At 46.3% G+C, this 16,485-nt stretch overlaps 3 protein-coding genes across 11 annotated transcripts in view; 1 reads left to right on the plus strand and 2 right to left on the minus strand.

Moving 5' to 3' along the window:
- Window positions 1-3,782, minus strand: part of tymp (thymidine phosphorylase) — an 8,361-nt gene extending 4,579 nt beyond the window's left edge. Inside the window, exons 1-6 of one of the 3 annotated variants that reach the window (XM_086146484.1) lie at window positions 3,493-3,782; window positions 2,507-2,630; window positions 2,230-2,432; window positions 1,953-2,051; window positions 1,682-1,811; window positions 1,397-1,515 (exon numbers count right to left, since the gene is read on the minus strand). In XM_086146484.1, coding sequence (XP_086002610.1) covers window positions 1,397-1,515; window positions 1,682-1,811; window positions 1,953-2,051; window positions 2,230-2,432; window positions 2,507-2,624 — 669 coding nt within the window. In that variant the 5' untranslated portion in view covers window positions 2,625-2,630; window positions 3,493-3,782. Of the gene's footprint in view, window positions 1-1,396; window positions 1,516-1,681; window positions 1,812-1,952; window positions 2,052-2,229; window positions 2,433-2,506; window positions 2,849-3,492 lie in introns of those variants that run through there. The other 2 variants (XM_086146485.1, XM_086146486.1) reach the window with 2 other exon arrangements.
- lsm8 (LSM8 homolog, U6 small nuclear RNA associated) overlaps window positions 1-16,485 on the plus strand; it is a 216,426-nt gene that overhangs the window by 11,282 nt on the left and 188,659 nt on the right. The window lies entirely within an intron of this gene.
- Window positions 5,727-16,485, minus strand: part of shank3b (SH3 and multiple ankyrin repeat domains 3b) — a 28,590-nt gene continuing 17,831 nt past the window's right edge. For 4 of the 7 annotated variants that reach the window (XM_086146480.1, XM_086146479.1, XM_086146476.1 and 1 more), the window contains 9 exons: window positions 16,006-16,086; window positions 15,881-15,898; window positions 15,543-15,673; window positions 15,047-15,140; window positions 14,284-14,898; window positions 13,908-14,198; window positions 11,448-12,747; window positions 11,336-11,362; window positions 5,727-10,541 (listed from right to left, as the gene is read on the minus strand). In XM_086146480.1, coding sequence (XP_086002606.1) covers window positions 9,947-10,541; window positions 11,336-11,362; window positions 11,448-12,747; window positions 13,908-14,198; window positions 14,284-14,898; window positions 15,047-15,140; window positions 15,543-15,673; window positions 15,881-15,898; window positions 16,006-16,086 — 3,152 coding nt within the window. In that variant the 3' untranslated portion in view covers window positions 5,727-9,946. Of the gene's footprint in view, window positions 10,542-11,318; window positions 11,363-11,447; window positions 12,748-13,907; window positions 14,199-14,283; window positions 14,899-15,046; window positions 15,141-15,542; window positions 15,674-15,880; window positions 15,899-16,005; window positions 16,087-16,485 lie in introns of all 7 variants that reach the window. The other 3 variants (XM_086146481.1, XM_086146477.1, XM_086146478.1) reach the window with 3 other exon arrangements.

Below are 16,485 nucleotides of genomic sequence, written 5' to 3' on the forward strand. Positions count from 1 at the left end.
ATACATACACATACATACATGCATACACAGATACATATATATACACAAATACAAACAGATATACACACATACATACATTAATGTAAATACGTGTTTATGTTTGTTTATGTGTATACATGTATATACATAAATATATGTCTATACATTCACATTTTATGTATATCTACACATGCATATAAATACTTACATACACATGCATACATACATACATATATATCATAGACACACATATATATATGAAATCACACGAAATATATATATATATATATATATATACATATATATATATATACATACACACATACATACATACACACATATATGAATACAGATATGCATGCATATATTTACTTATAGAAATATAGATACATACATATATACATACACCTATACATACTTACACATAAATACATATACATATATACATATGCATCCATACGTACATACATATATTTACACATACATATATATACATATACATACATATATATACATATACATACATACACACACATACATACACACACATATATATTTATATATATATATATTTATGTATATATATACATTTACACATATACATGTACCTACTTACATACACACATATATAGATATAGACACATTTATACATTTACATATATGTACAAATATACATACATACATACAGTTACATACATATATACATATAAACATACACATACAAACATACATACATACATACATAAATATACACATACATATATACATACATACACAGACGTACATACATACATGCATGCATATCGACATATACATAGATATATATATCTATGTATCTATGCATACATATATATACTTATACATATATGTACACATACATACATACATACATACATATATATGTACATATATACTTACACATATACATATAAACATACATACATTCATACATAAATATGGATACACTTATATGTACAAATATACAAACACATATACTTATACATATACATATAGCTATACAAACAAATACATACAATACACACAAAAAATATACAAATTTACATAAATATAAACATATAAACACACCTATATATACATACACACATCCACATGTACACATATACATATGTACTTACATACAAATACATATATACATTTACATATACATACACACATATCTAAATTTTATTTTTTCTATATATTTTATATTGTTATTTGTTTGTCTTTCTCTTGTACCCCATGAGTAGGAGCTGTTTCTGTGACAAAAAGGAATTTCCCATTGAGGATCAATAAAGTGCTTCTAATTCTGTTATGGAAGTATAAATGTTGAGGTAATTTCTTAACTTGTCGACATGAACTGCCTGTTCAACATCAAAGTCAAGCCTTGGATTATTCACACATATGGACCGATACTCACCAGAAGTTGGGCCAGTTTCCGGGCATCGTCCGGGGTTTTGTAGAGAGCGGCTCGGCCAAACTTGACATCCAGAACCAGAGCTGACAGAGACTCGGCCCCTTTCTTCGAGATGATGGAAGCTGAGAAGCAGGTTATTTTATCTCTCAATAACTTTAAGAAACCTTTAAAGATGTTTTCTGTGTTTGATTCGTCCAGGTGAGCATTAGAAACATCTCATCTATTTTTTTAGATCACTTACTCCACAGGCCGAGGCCCTGGTCTGTTGCCAGGGGGAGCGCTTTGTACCTGTGATGAGTGGTGGACTGTCCACGGTGCTGGTGGTGTCCCTCAGGGCATAGAGGACACGGTCGGCGGGGACAAGGGTGTCCGTCTGTCCGATGATGCAGCAGCCAACCGAGGCTAGGATGGACCGAACCTGCGGAACAGTCAAATTCGTCGATTCCCCTCCGTTTGAAAAGAAGCGTGCTTTGAGCCGTCCTTCATCCCTTCCCGCGTCAAGGCTCATCTCGGAACAGACAGTCGGCCAATCTAGAAAAACCCGGTTTTCTAAGCTAACCTGCTCTGGCCGCTGGTGGACTGTGAATCCGGGTATGGACTCCAGCTTGTCCAGAGTCCCGCCGGTGTGAGCGAGCCCACGCCCACTGATCATTGGCACCTGACAGACACCAAAAAAAAAAAAAGTCGCAGTTGTGGTGGCATTTATTTTAGCTATTAGAACATCCCAAGGAGCATTAACATTTTTAATCAAATTGAAATTTTTAAACTTTTTTTCAACCGACCGAACTGCAACTGTGACGTGATAGTACCTGCAACGAGTAGATAGCCTTCCTTACCTTGCAGCCGCAGGCCGCCAGCGCCGGCGCTAACACCAGGCTGACTTTATCGCCCACGCCGCCCGTCGAGTGCTTGTCCACCACAAGTCCCGCCCACTCTTCTGGCCATGACATCACCTCCCCCGATGACATCATCTCCCTGGTGAGACTCTGGATCTCGCGGTTCGCCATCCCTCTCTGCCAGATGGCCATGAGCATAGCGCCTGAAACAGGCAGACGCGGCGACGAATGGCGCGATTGAGCGGAGGTCCGAGTCCGGGCTCCCCGAGAAACATACCTGTCTGAGCATCCTGGATGGTGCCGCCGCTCACGGCCTGAATGAACACTCGGATCTCCTCATCGCTCAGCGTTTCGCCGTCTCGCTTCTTCCTGATCAAGTCGCAGGCGGACAACATGGCGACCTGTGGACGCACATGTAAGCCTGTGATGCGTAGTGGCGGATTTAAGACGCAAGGAGCAATAGGAAACAAAAAAAAACTCAGAATATTTTTCTTCGTTCAAAGAAAGGATCCCCGCAGATTCTCCGATCCATTGGCTTCAAGGTTTCGTTGATCACTTAACATTTGTATGACTGTGAAGGTAGTAAAAGGGTAAAATTCTAAAATTCTAGAACATTCAAATAGTAACTAAAAGTCAAGTTAAAAAAAAATTGACTATTTCCATCGCTGTTTGTCGGAGCTAATTGGTTTGAAATAAATACATATACATACATATGCATATATAAATATATATATACACACACATACATACAAATATACATATATATGTACACATATACTTACATATATACACATATATACAAATATACATTTACATATACATACAGACACATACACACATACATACATACATACATATAGACACATATATATATACACATACATACATATATATGTATATATATATATTCATACTTATGCACATACATACTTACATATATAAATACATACATACACATATACACACATTCATTTACATACATACATACATACATAATCCATAATCCATACATACATACATACATACATAAATATATGCATACATATACCTATATTTACATATACATATTTATATGCATATATACAAATATATGTACAACACCAAGTTCCAAGTAAAATACAGATTCTAAAAAAAAAACTAAATTGTAACTAAAAGTCAAGTAAAAAAAAAAAAAAGAAAAAAAGAATATTTCCATCGCTGCTTGTCGGAGCTAATTGGTTTGAAATAAATCAGGGACAAAGTACAGCGGCAGAAAGCAGCTACCTGCTTGGGTGCTCGGCTCCTCACAACGCCATTGATCCTGCAGCCTGCAGGTCACAACCGGAGAAGGGAGAGGGTCATTGGTCGGCCTCTTGGCCAATCAGCTCGCGGCGGAGGCGGGACTCCTATGCAGAGGTTTGGCCGTTAGATCGGCTCACCTGGTCCCACCGTTTTGTTTTGCCTTTTTTCCCCCCATATTATTTAGGTTTAGCACATCAATGTCTTGTACAATAGACATTTATGAAAAACAGCTGACCTCCTCTATGAATGTTTTGCACACGCCAATAGGATTGCTTCACATTCTACTTCTAGAGGGAGACTTTACACATAATAGAAATAAACTGCCAGGAAACAAAGAAAGAAACAAACGCACAAACCTGGCAAAGAAAGGATACTTGCAAATGTGATGGAATGTGATATAAACCATTAACTGTGGTGAATTTCAGTCAAAATATTTATGTCTGAACAAGTCGACAACAAATGATACCAGTTTAATATATAATTACCTGTGATTTGACTTCTCTGTTTTGTCATGAAGTGGCAAAGAAATGCTATATATTTCAAAATAAATGCATAAATCACACGTATGGGTTACAGACGCAGATGGGAATCCGTGACGTAATTGAGATCAATAATCTTATTTCTCACAGGATATTTTTGTGATTTCCTCTTGGGCTTTATGTCATGTTACACAAATATTATTGCATTTAAAATGCATACTTTGTAAAAGTATTCTAAAGGGGTTCCCCACCAAGAAGTTCAAGGTGAATTTGATAATAGATCTATGAGTGTGTGGTCGCTAACCCAGTCCAAACAAGTGTGTTTTATGGTGCGTGTCAGTTATTAACCCGAAGCCGAGGCTACACGAGTTGGGTCTGAGGTCGACTGCTGCAAAAAAAACAACACAGAAACACGTGACGACGGAGTTGCTTTTTAGTAGTAAATGACAGTTTATTATAAAGGTTACAATCAGTAGGTAGAGCTTGGCAGTTGTCATGCCAACCGCACTTGTTGTCATTGTGTGCTCTTTAGTCTTTAGAAAAAAAAAAAGGAAGAAATGAACCACAGGTACACAATTGCCACTCACTCCAGAAGAAACTACACACATCCTGTAAAAAGAGGAAGCCAAAAAGGAAAACTGTAAATTGATGGGAGTGGGGGTGCGGTCATTCTCAGCCAATCACAAGAGCCGATTAGAGGTCGTGACCTCTGACCGTGAGGTCAGTTATTGTTTTAGTTTCCAAATGTTGACAAGAATGTCTCTATGTCAATCAACTGTTGGTTTAATCAATTACATTATTAAGTTATTTATATTGATGATAAAAATAGTTATTATGTGTTATATTTGTTAGTAGATAGTATACTTTTTGTTTACAGCTTGTCAACTTTTTGAATTGTGATCCCTGTTGGGTGTCTTGTGATCAGATTATCTCAAGATCCAATATCAAAAAAATCAATTTCTCTGAAAGTCATTACTTTCCAGTAAAATAAGGAGTAAAGTTCTCCTTTCCTAAAACATTCACATGCAACGATGCCCCGTTTCTAACTGAAACCACCTGTCATTACCGACATTCTGATTGGCTGAGACGTCCCACCATGGTGACCTCACGCCGAGTTTTCTGGGAGGGGATCGGTGGTTTGTGCAGTAGACTAACGTCTTTTATAATATATATTACAAACATAAAGGGTATATAAGAATAACATTTGTGTTTTGCTAACAGCTACACAGCAGCTTCATTACGGATATAAAAACAAAGATGTTTGAGACGCGAATCAAGTCATCAGTGGTGCTCTGTGACCTGCACTCTGGGTTTGTTTTGAAAATAAAATAAAATAAAATAGAACATATTTTTTTTACCCTGTCCACTTTCACCTGGGGTTGCAGTGGAAAGATACAGAGAAGACATTTGAAGGCATCGTCGGAACCGACCAGTTTACGAGCCGCGAAGGAGCAAACGGGCTATTTCTCTTAATCCGTTGACTAATTAGAAGTGCAACGATCTATTGATCCAAATCGATATATCCGTTTATGACAAATCGGCTATCATCACTGCGAATGCGAAAAACCAATGAGGCCCTTCCGATGTTTTTTTTTTTTTCCAAATCCCATCCCATGTGACCCTGCTCTGGGTCACATGACTCGAGGAAAACAGCTGGACTTCCTGGTCCAGCTTTCCTGATTGTGGATCCACAGAGCAGGAATGCTAACTTTCACGAGGTGCATCCCAGAGCTTCTCAAAATCCAACTCTTTTTTTTTTTTTTTTTTTTTTTTTTTGCCCTGCATACTTTTAAATCCTTTGTAGGGGATTTCTAGCTGATAGCTTCAGCAATGTCCGATTGTATCTTCCAAACTTTAGACAACTTGCACATCATCAAGTAACAACACAACGCAGCTATCCGCTACTGCTAGCATTAACTCTGTGCAAGAATTAATACTGTGTAATTACAATTGGGCTTTTAGACACACTAGTGTTTTTAGGCACTAGATATTAAGAGGAACTGACAACTTTACTTGATCAAACTCTTCTTCTTTGGACTTTGCTTTTAGTTTCAATGCAACAAATTCATCCGAAATCTTTTGATTTGTTTGTTTTTCCAAGTAACCGCTCGAAACACGGGAGTGAACGTTTTGAACTTTGCACGGTCGATGTTCATTGCGGATCCTGGTTTTCGGAGTTTGGCGTTAGCACTGAGCTAACAGATGATGTGTAGCTGTTCACAAAGGCGGATCATTACAAATGGATAAAAACTATGAAGGATATTGCTATAAAATTTGATACTCTGCTATGTTTTATTATATTTTACACTATAGCTACATTATACTACCATAATATATATTATACAGACTCTATAGTCTACTGTAATTCACTGTACAAATATCTTAAACTACTTTGTGCTCTGCCATGGACGCCCAACACTATTTTCCCGAGAAAAGGCTTCATTGTGATCATTGTGATTGCAACCCTGCTCAGCGACTCCAGCTGGAACTGGCCTCAGATTCAAGTCTTCGTCACACTAGGGGAGGCGGTGTGTGTGTGTGTGTGTGTGTGTGTGTGGGGGGGGGTAGAGGTGGTGGGGTCTTTCAATTTACTGCTTTGTAACTTGAAAACAAGCTCCAATCGCCGCCCCTCAAAGTCTGTTTATCGCTAAAACTACACCATGTGGAAGCTTAAGTCCACACAAGATAACAAAATAAATTCCTTGCTGTTCTCTGCATGACATTAACTAGAAACCCCTCCTCCTGCTGGCACACTATATATTGTGTGTTAAGTGTCAGCTTAACTTTGCCGTAAGTCATTCCGACACTTCATAAACTCACCGAGTTGTGAATCACTTGTTAACTCCTTGATGAAATAATGATACGAAGTGAAGCGAGAATTATTTTCCTCACAAAGCCGTGAGCATCCGTCCGCAGAGATGGTCCAATCGGGTGAAGCGCGGAAGTATCTTCTAGGACTGGTTCCAGCCAGGTTTAGAAGCTAAAGTTCGAGGAACTTCTTCAGTCCTGGTGTTAGTTTTGACGTAAGCTAAGCTAAGCTAAGCTAAGCTAAGGGGGGGATAATATCAAACACGGTCAACAGTCTGGGAGTATCCTGGTAAATTGCACTGGTTTGTTTGTTTTTTTAATGGTGTTGAACGTGTTCAGATGGATATTTCACCAGTCATCAAGTTGGTGCTAATGCAATGTGCCAAATAGTTGGTATATTTGCTAAATTAGCATCTCCTTGTTGGTTAAACCAACAAACGAACATCACAACTAGATGCTAACAAGCCGTCCTCTGCTGGCGTGGGCTTGGAATCTGAGGCCGGAGCTTGTTTTAAAAGTTACACGATGTGCCTCTTGGCTCTTTTGGCTGCCACGGGGACGGTGATGTCGGATCCAATTTTGTATTTTTCAAGGGGAAATCAATAATTTTAAATTCAAGGCTGACAGACTGGCCTCCCCACACTAAGAAAAAGAATTGAACAGGCTTCCTATAAACTGTTTACCCACTGATGTTGAGTTTCCCAATCAAGCTGCATTTTCACTTTTCTCCTCCACGGGTAGGAGTCATGTATCGCCGAACCAAAAATCCAAAAATACTGCCATTCACCAGAACAAGAGCTGTTGCCAAGCAGGAGCCGGCAACCATCTTCACAACAGCTGCTCAAAATGTTAAAAAGAAAAAAAAAACTGAAGCTATGACAGTTGTCATATGCGCATTTTCAGGGCTTTTGTCTCCAACTAGTGACGTCCTTTCCGATTTTAATAAGAAAGTCCGATGTCCTGTCGGTGTTTACGGATTGTCTGGACAAACACCGCAATGCAGCTTTGGAACTTCCGGGGATTTAATTTAAAACACTCGCGGACGAAAACTTCATCTACTCACAGATGCTGATCTTGGGACTCCTTCGCTGCCACCGGACGCAGAAAACCAACCGCGCGGGTATTTCTAAAACTGCTAAGACATTAATTTCCTGTCAATGTGCCTCGTTTGGTGACGACAATTTTTTTTTTTTGCCTCGTGGGGGAATTTCCACACATGGCAGGGCTTCAAATCCCCAATATGGCAGGGAGGAAATTCCACCTATGGCCTTTCTTTTATAAATAAATCTAATAAAGTTACTGCACCGCTTGATTTCGCGGTTCTCAGGGAGAAAGCGAAAATTAGTGAATAAGATGGCGGCGTAAGTTTGAGGAAGATATAGAAGGGTGTGGAGGAAGGTGTTTTCTGTACAGATGGCTTTAAGCACGTAGCACCATGTACAGTAAAGCCCTCGAGAAGCAGGTTAGAAACCAGAGGTTTACAGTTGGAGCTCTGCTGCAGCTCTCCCTGAAACACAAAGCACAACGTCACATTCATTGACAAATCATCATGAACTCCCAGAAAAACCACCCACTTTCAGGCGGTCCTGAAATTCAACTCATTGTCAAATCATAAGGAACTCAAAAGTCGTTGTCCAAAACTATTATAAGCTCTGTAAGTCGTCACGTTACCCACATTATTATTACTCGTCATTCATAAATTGTAAAATGATCGGCGCTAAGATAGGAAACTCAAAGTCAACACAAATCCTGTATGATTCGGGAAGGAAAAAAGAAGTCACGTTTACTTTCCGAGTGATGTCATCAGCTCGTCATCCTGTTGTTAGAGCAAAGACATCCGCTGCTTCGCTAATCGTACGGTTGGCTAATGCTCAGCTAATCACGGAGCGTTGCGTCGCTTTGTCCAATCAGCTGTTTGATCAAACTGGCAGTACAGCCTCGTGTCTCGGGTCATAAAACCGTTGTAAATCCTAACATTCCTGTGTGGATGTAGGTTAGCATTAATGCATGTGCTAGCCTCTGTTTTGGCTAGCTCAGAAGTAAGATATTCCTATTGTTTTTTTCTCGCCTGGACAAACCACCCCCACAGGTATAAAGCGTGAACTTAGCTAATTAGCTACTGCTGTGACACAGCTAGCCTGCTAGCTAGCATAGAAGCTAGCAGTTTTAACAGCAAAATTCAGTAAGAGCTCCCAGAGCGCCATGAAGAATGTATAAATCAGCAATTTAATCTGCTTTTATCGACCAAGGCTAGGCTAACAGAAGTAGCGCTTTCCAGGCTTGGTTGTACCCCAAAGGACGGACCCAGGAAGATGAAGGACCAGACACGTGGTCGTCATCGTTAACAGTTTCATCATTTTCAGGTTTGACCCCCTATGGAACCAGACCTTATGCTTGCTTGTTGATGATGTAATTAGCTCTAGTGCTAGTGCTAACTCTGCTCCAAGGTGCTTTTTTTATCCAGTGACTTTTAATACTTTAGTAATATCCCTTGTTGGACGTTGAACCTACATTAAACCATCGTGGATGAGCTATGAGTAGGGTGCAGCCACGGATGATACCCGGGAAGCAGTTAGTGGTTCCGTGACGATGGTTTAAAATGCTCATTAGCGTTGCAATTTTCAAACCTCCTTTTAACACGGCACTATTTCGGTCGTATTTGAAGTCAAAAACATTACTGCGTAAACCAGGGACCAGGGAACACTCCCAAAGTTCATGGAGTTGGTGAGTCTAAACCTGAAATCTGCCGGATCTGTCTTCCCGGTGGCCATGTGGCCTAGACTATGTAGAAATTTAATTTCAATGGATAAAAAGGTTTGTATTTAAGTTCGGTTTGTCAGCTGGAAATAGGGTTCACATGGTGTTGAATGACAAATTTGTGCTTCTGGAATAAGGCGGGGCTGCACATTGATCAGCCATTGGGCACAGCGATGCTAATGCTAATGCTAATGCTAATCAATGAGGTCAAAGCTGCCCGTGGCCCGACCTGCTTCTGTCAGACTTGATCAAAGAGCTGATGATACAAAAGGACTCTGATACTCAGTGGGGCTTATTGATGGTAAAAAGCGCTAAATATTTAGTTACTCCTAAGGTATCCTAGTCAAAGAGACGGCCTAGGGTTTATGAGGTCACAGTTCCGAGGTGAAAGGTCAAGTGGAACTCTCCAGCAGCTGTCTGAGCGCCCGCTCGATGTTGATCCGGTGTCCCAGTCGGGTGACGCCCAGCTCCACGTAGTCCTCCTTGGTGAGGGCCGGCAGGTGGGAGCCTTCGATCTCGTGCTCCTGGAAGCGCTGGCGGTGCTCGGCCAGGCCCACGCTCTCCAGCCAATCACCTACGTCATATTTATTCCACAGGTTCAGGGGCCGCTGCCTCCAGGGCCGGAGGGCCAGCAGGGGTCCGCTGAGCACCGGGGAAGGGCACGGGGAGGCGTGAGGCGACGGCGAGGGGGAACGGGATCTGGTTCGTGCGCTGGCGCTTCTCATGACAAACCTGACCTCCTTGGGTTCTGAGGGGAGACTGAGACTGGACGACTTCAGGATCGGCAGACCCCGACCCGAGCTCAGGTCGGGCCTGTCGGGGCAGGCGGTGGGGGAGGAGGCCAGACCCATCGACCTATCGGAGGGGGAGGGGGACGGGGAGGGGCTTCGGCGGGTGACGGGGTAGCGGCTCCCTGGTCGGACGGTGTAGCTGGCGCCGTATCCTCGCTGGGAGATGGTGTGGAGTTCACCGAGACTAGAGAACAATCTGCAACACACCAAACAACGGATTACCGACGCCGGCCTCCTCCTCAGGCACTTTGTCTCGGCTGCTGTTTCGTCAGCCGCGTCATCGCGGAAGAAACCGTGTTTCTTCTTCGTCTTGCTTGTTTTCGTTTAACCCTCATACTGTGTTAAGGGTCAGATTGACCCTCAACATAGTATGAGGGTTAAGTAACATAGTTCAGTAAAAAGTCAATGTAATCGGTCCGATTTATGGTCTCCTGTAACCGCAAGAGAACAATATTATTTTCGGGTTTCCCCGCAGGAACCGCGAGTTTCGCCGCTTTAGATCGTCGACCGTTTTAATCGTCTCGCGAGGAACTTTTTCGGTTTCTAGATGAAATGGCTCGTGACGAGAAGGAGGTTTATCGGGAGACGTCGCCGTAACCGGCGAGTTACTCGGTGTAACTCAGGGCTTCCCCTTGAGTTTTTACCGCCGGTAAGAAGCTAGTTTGCCGTTTGCCAAACAGACAGCGAGTTCGTCTGCTTTAGTTCAAACTTTACATCGGGAATTTGTCTCAACGGTGCCGGTTTGCGGGCACCTTCTTGTCCCGCTCTGATCGGTACCTGGAGGCTCTGTACAAGCACAAACACAAAGCTAGCGAGGCCTGCTAACTCGGGATATCAGATTCCCGCGAGACGGACGGGTACATGCTTACGTCCGAGGACGATGGAGGCATTTTAGTAGTTAGTCATCTGAGGAGGCCGCACGTTAGTTAGCTGTTAGCAAAACCATCTCTGGGCAATAACGAGGAGTGTTTACCAGGGATTAAAACCTACGATTTACTCTCTCCACAGTCCACACATCTGGAACAACACAAACGACAGTTACTGTTACAACACGGGTGCCGTCCGTCAGCCGGGCGTTGCGGCCGAAGACCTTCCGACGTACCTGGCGCCTCCGACCGGCGACCTCCTGCCCGGGTCCAGGGGACTGGGCTCCTCCCCCAGGGAGTGACAGTCTTTGTTCAGCAGCTGCAGCCGATTGGCGAGATCCAGGCCGGACCCGGCCCTGCCGCTCAGCTCCAACGCCGACGCCGATCGACCGCTCAGATCCACGGCCGATCCCGACCCCTGACCTCCCAGCGCCACGGGACGTCCGCCCCCCTCCTCCGGGCTGAGGACCCGCCGATCCTCGCCGCGGTCGTCGCCGCCGCCCCACAGCTTGGACCGCCTCTGGAACAGGTAGCGCGGCTGCCGTCCGCCGCCGGTGGGGGAGGACGAGAGCGGGGACGAGGGCGAAGAGGACGAGGCGGCGGACGGGAGGAGCTCGCTGTCCGACGATTGCTTGAGCAAAGGGTCCCTAAGGGCGGAGCGACCCCGTCCGATAGGGGAACGAAGGCGGGGCTTGAGGCCCGACGGGGAGGTAGACGAGGCGGAGGGGGTCGGGTGGGTCGCCGGGGGAGAGGAAGGGGAAGACGGAGCCGGAGGGGAAGCCAGAGTTATGGAAGGCGGGAGGGAGCTGGGAGAGGAGCTTTCGTGAAGACGCTCGTCGCTCCCGTCGTCGTCGTCCCCTCGTCTTCCCAAGGAGTCGGGGCCGCTGTCCGTCCCGCCTCCCTCCCCGCCTCGCCGCGGCAACAAGGTGAGGGAGGACTGGGAGGGAAGGCCGGGGGGGCAGGCGAACGCGGGGGGAGGAGCCACCAGCCCGATCCTGCGCAACTCCTCCCTGGTCTCCTCATCGCTCGACGACAACAACGCCGGCGGGAGCGTCACGGTGTAGGCGCCGCTCTCCTCCTCCGAGCTCCCCACGGTGAGGCTCCGCCGCCTGTCGATCAGGGAGGGGTGATTCTCGTTGGCTAGCGCCGCTAAAGGGACCGGTCTCCAGCGCTCGGGGGAAGGAGCGGCCGGCGAGGTCATGCCTCCCTCCGTTTCCGGTCGCTCCACCTGCCCGTCGGGGAAAAGGGGCGGAGTTATGCGTTTGTGCCTGAGCTCGGGGCTGGTCTGCGGGGTGGTGCGCTTGGTTCGCTGCTCGGGGCTGGTCTGCGGGGTGGTGCGTTTGGATCGCGGCTCCGGGCTACTTTGCGGGGTGGTGATGGGCGTGCGCTTGTGTCTTCCCTCCGGGCTGGCCGCCGGGGTGGGGACGGGCGTGGTCGAGGCCGACGCCAGCTTGGTCCGGGGTTCCGGGCTCGGCGTCCGGGCGGTGAGCGCTCGTTCTCGCGCCGCAAGAGCCAGGGCGAGCGGAGACGAGGGATCTGGGGGGGAGGAGATCAACAACGAGCGGCTTTAGGCGCAAAGACCGGGACGTATTCCCCGCTCGCTGCTTCGTCCTCAACCTCGTCGATCTAATGAAGCTTTTAACTGAAAAGAGCAGGAAATTGTTTGTCCCCCTGGTCTCATTTTTTACAATGTGCAAGCCTCTACGCTAGCCTTCTTTGCCTTCCGGTAGCCCTGAAGAAGCTTCCCTCTAGGTCAGGGGTCGGCGACCCGTAACGCCCGAAGAGCCATTCGGACCCGGTTTCCTCGGAAAAGAAAACACCGGGAGCCGTAATTACTTTTTGACGTCTAAAATAAAAGGTACCACTGTATATATTGGTTTTTATCACCTTTACACTTTGTATAAACAAAGTGTGTAGTGTGTTGCTTCTGAAATTCACAAAGTATTACAGAGAAAATCAAATTTTATTTATGTAACGAACTCATTTTGAGCTTTGGGCTTTCAGAGCGTTTAGCGGAGCCTTGAAGTGAATTTTAAAAAATAAATCGGGATAAAAAAATCACTGTGTCAGTAAACGATAAAAAATTAAAATATTTGCAAAATATCTTCATAAATATCTATTTTATCCGGTTTATGGGACTTCTGCTCCTGAACTACTGCAAATCTGGACTTTACCAGCTAGCGGGTATACCGGCTTCCGCAAGTGTGATAATAAATATAAGTGAAAAATAATAAATATAATTTTTATTCAATATTTCAAAATCTTCCAACTTAGAACTAAAAGTAAAAAAAAAAAGAATTAACACAAATGAAATATACTCACTTAAATATTTACAATTTATTTTCCCAAGCCGGTGTAAAGATGAAAGAGCCGCGGGTTGCCGACCCCTGACCTAGGCCCCCTTCGACTTTGTTTACGACCCAGAGCTTTCTTCGCATCTGTGACTGAGAACATCTTTGCAGTGTGTGTGTGTGTGTGTGTGTGTGTGTGTGTGTCTTTGTCAAAAAAAAAAACAAAAAAAAACTCACTAACCCAAGCTTACTGTTCTGTATATTTCCTGTGCATCGTGTATTTGCAAGTGTATTTGCAGTCCCTACGTCCTCTATTGTAAGTCGCTTTGGATAAAAGCGTCCGCCAAATGCAAAGTAATGTAGTGTAACAAGAGAGACGGTTTTAAATGTGGAGGAGAGACCGACCTAGAGGTTTCCCCGTCAGCGGATGGAGGAAGGTGTGAGGGGTCGGCGAGGGCGAAAGGACCGGGGCGGGAGGTGGAAGCTCTCCGAGGTCATCCATCGAATGACTTTGAGTCAGCAGGGGCGGCACCTGGTTTTCCGAACCCGCCCCCTCTACCGATAGGAAGAGGGACGATCGGCGGCCCTGGACTCGGGCGCGCTCAGAGAGAACCTGCTGCTGGTACAGCTCCGCCCTGCTGGGGCTGCCGGGCGCGCTGCCTTCTTGCTTCGAATCGTGATCCTTCGCTCCAAGTCCTGTAAAACAAAAAGGAGATATCGGTGGATATTAAAAGGAGGCGGCGTTGTTGTTTGATTATCTGAAAATGGTGCGCGGCCCCACCCTGCTCCTCCACGGGGAGTTGTTTCAGCAGCGGTGACTTCCTCCGCTGCGGTTTGGTGGGCGCCGCCTGCTGGCCCACGTTGGCGTAGGGGTTTTCTATCGGCCGGCCGCGGCGGCGCGACAGCGGCGAGTGTCCCAGGGCGGAGCCGGGGCTGTGCAGGGACAGCGTGGAGGTGTGCGTGGCGGTGTGAAGCGTGTGCGTGGCGGTGTGCGTGGCGGGGTGAAGCGGGTGTCCGGCCGCCGCGTGCACGTCCGGAGGCAGCGGCGGCGGCGGCGGCGTGTCCTGCAGGATGATCATGGACCTCGCCTTTCTCTGACGCTCGGCGTGGGCGTGGCTCCTGGACGGGGAATCCGACAGCTCCTGCAGCCGCGGCTCGGCGCCCGGCTTGAAGCTGGAGCGGGTCAGGCCTTCCCCGCGGGCCGGCGGAGGAGGGGGGAGGAAGGACGGGGGAGGACCGGAGTCCAGGAGGAACAGCGAGGAGGCGGAGGAGGCGGACGGCGGAGGAGGCGGAGCCGTCTGAGGGGGCGGCGGGATGAAGCTGTCCGTCAAAGACGAGCTCCTCGGAAACCGACTTTCGTTGATGAGAGCCGTGATCCTGTCGTCCTCGGGTGTGCCTGGCGGTTACCGTGGAGACAGCGATCGTGGGAAAAAATTCATTTTCCGATCTGCGAGAGTTTGGGCCTTTCGGTCCTCGTGCTAAGCTACGCTACGCTAAGCTATCCGGCTGCGTTCTCAGCGTCGCCAGGCACTTCGGAAACTCACCGAAGCTCTTGGTTCGGGACATTCCACGAGGCAACGCCATGGTGCTCTTCTCCGGGGCCGAGGGCGGGACCAGACCCTGGCGCTCAAACAATGACTGCTCACACACACACACACACACACACACACACACACACACACAAATGATAAGAATACATCCGGGAAAAATCAGCGGAATATCAACCAGAAACCAAAACGATAAAAACCACGTGCACGGACTTTATTATGTTCATAAAAATGACGTCACGTCCAAAGATGATGTTAAATATTTAAATTTATCAGGTCTCACAAGAGCAAAAAGAAAATTTGAAATACAAACCAAAGCAGAGCTAAACGGATCCACAATTCAGCCAGAAAAACATTTCTTTGAAATGTAAAATTAACGATGTTCAAATTTTGTGATTCTTCCTTTTCTTTTCATGTTTTTTTTTTTTTTTTTTTTTTTTTTTCAATAAAAGAGGAGGGAGTTTATCCAAACACACGGGTCATGTGACCTCACATTGATCTCAGCCTGCGTGATTCGCCGGCTGGTCGGTCTCTGTTTGACCGTGGCCGCTCTGAAGTCATCGGGTGGTCGGGCCCTCAGGACCACTTCCTGCGTCCCTCCAGCCAGCATCTCGTCCAGTTTCTCTGCGGGGTTTGGGACCATTAAAACACACACACACACACACACACTCACACACACACGCAGGCTCACGCACGTTCACACACGTATGTACGTGACGGCGACATCGCGGTGACGAGGGCGAGCCCGTACGACAGCGAGCATGCCACATCATAAAGTAAAACGCACGCCACACACGGTTACCATGACAACGACACAGTCATGTGACTCACCGAAGCGTCTCCTCCGGGCTGCAGGAAGAGTAAAGGTCAACACACCCTCCGACAGAAGGACCTACTGTGTGTGTGTGTGTGTGTGTGTGTGTGTGTGTGTGTGTGTGTGTGTGTGTTTGTTTTACCTATCTCCTCCAGGTCTGCGGTCATGGACTTGGATCGAAGTGTCAGCGAGGTACTCGGGGCTCGTTTGGGAGGGGGCGGGGCTACGGGACAAGAGCCAATCAGAGAGCCTTCAGCTTGGCAATCATTCGCCGAAAAACAAGCCGCCACAAAACGCAGCGGCGGAGAAACAAACGCCAAAGACCTTCATCCCGGAGAACCTCAAGAACCCAAGATCTCCAGAATTCACATAAAAATAAAAACGCGAGCAGACGTCAGCGACCTCGGCTGAATCTCACTCTTTGCACTTTGGCGTTCGTGCACGGCGGGAAAATCCCTTCGGGCGGATTTTTCCTCCTTTCCGCCATAAGAGCTGGGAGGAGTTGCACCCGCGGCGCCATCTAGAGGCGACTTTTCGGGGCAATTCAAGTGATGAGCAAATGAGAAGAACTCCCAAATGTTCGGAAAATGTTTCTTTTCTCAAATGCGCGGGGATGGATTAG

Source organism: Fistularia commersonii, chromosome 5 (genome assembly GCF_037954325.1).
Source record: "Fistularia commersonii isolate RoL2024-O1a breed Wild chromosome 5, RoL_Fcom_v1.0, whole genome shotgun sequence".
NCBI lineage: Eukaryota > Metazoa > Chordata > Actinopteri > Syngnathiformes > Fistulariidae > Fistularia > Fistularia commersonii.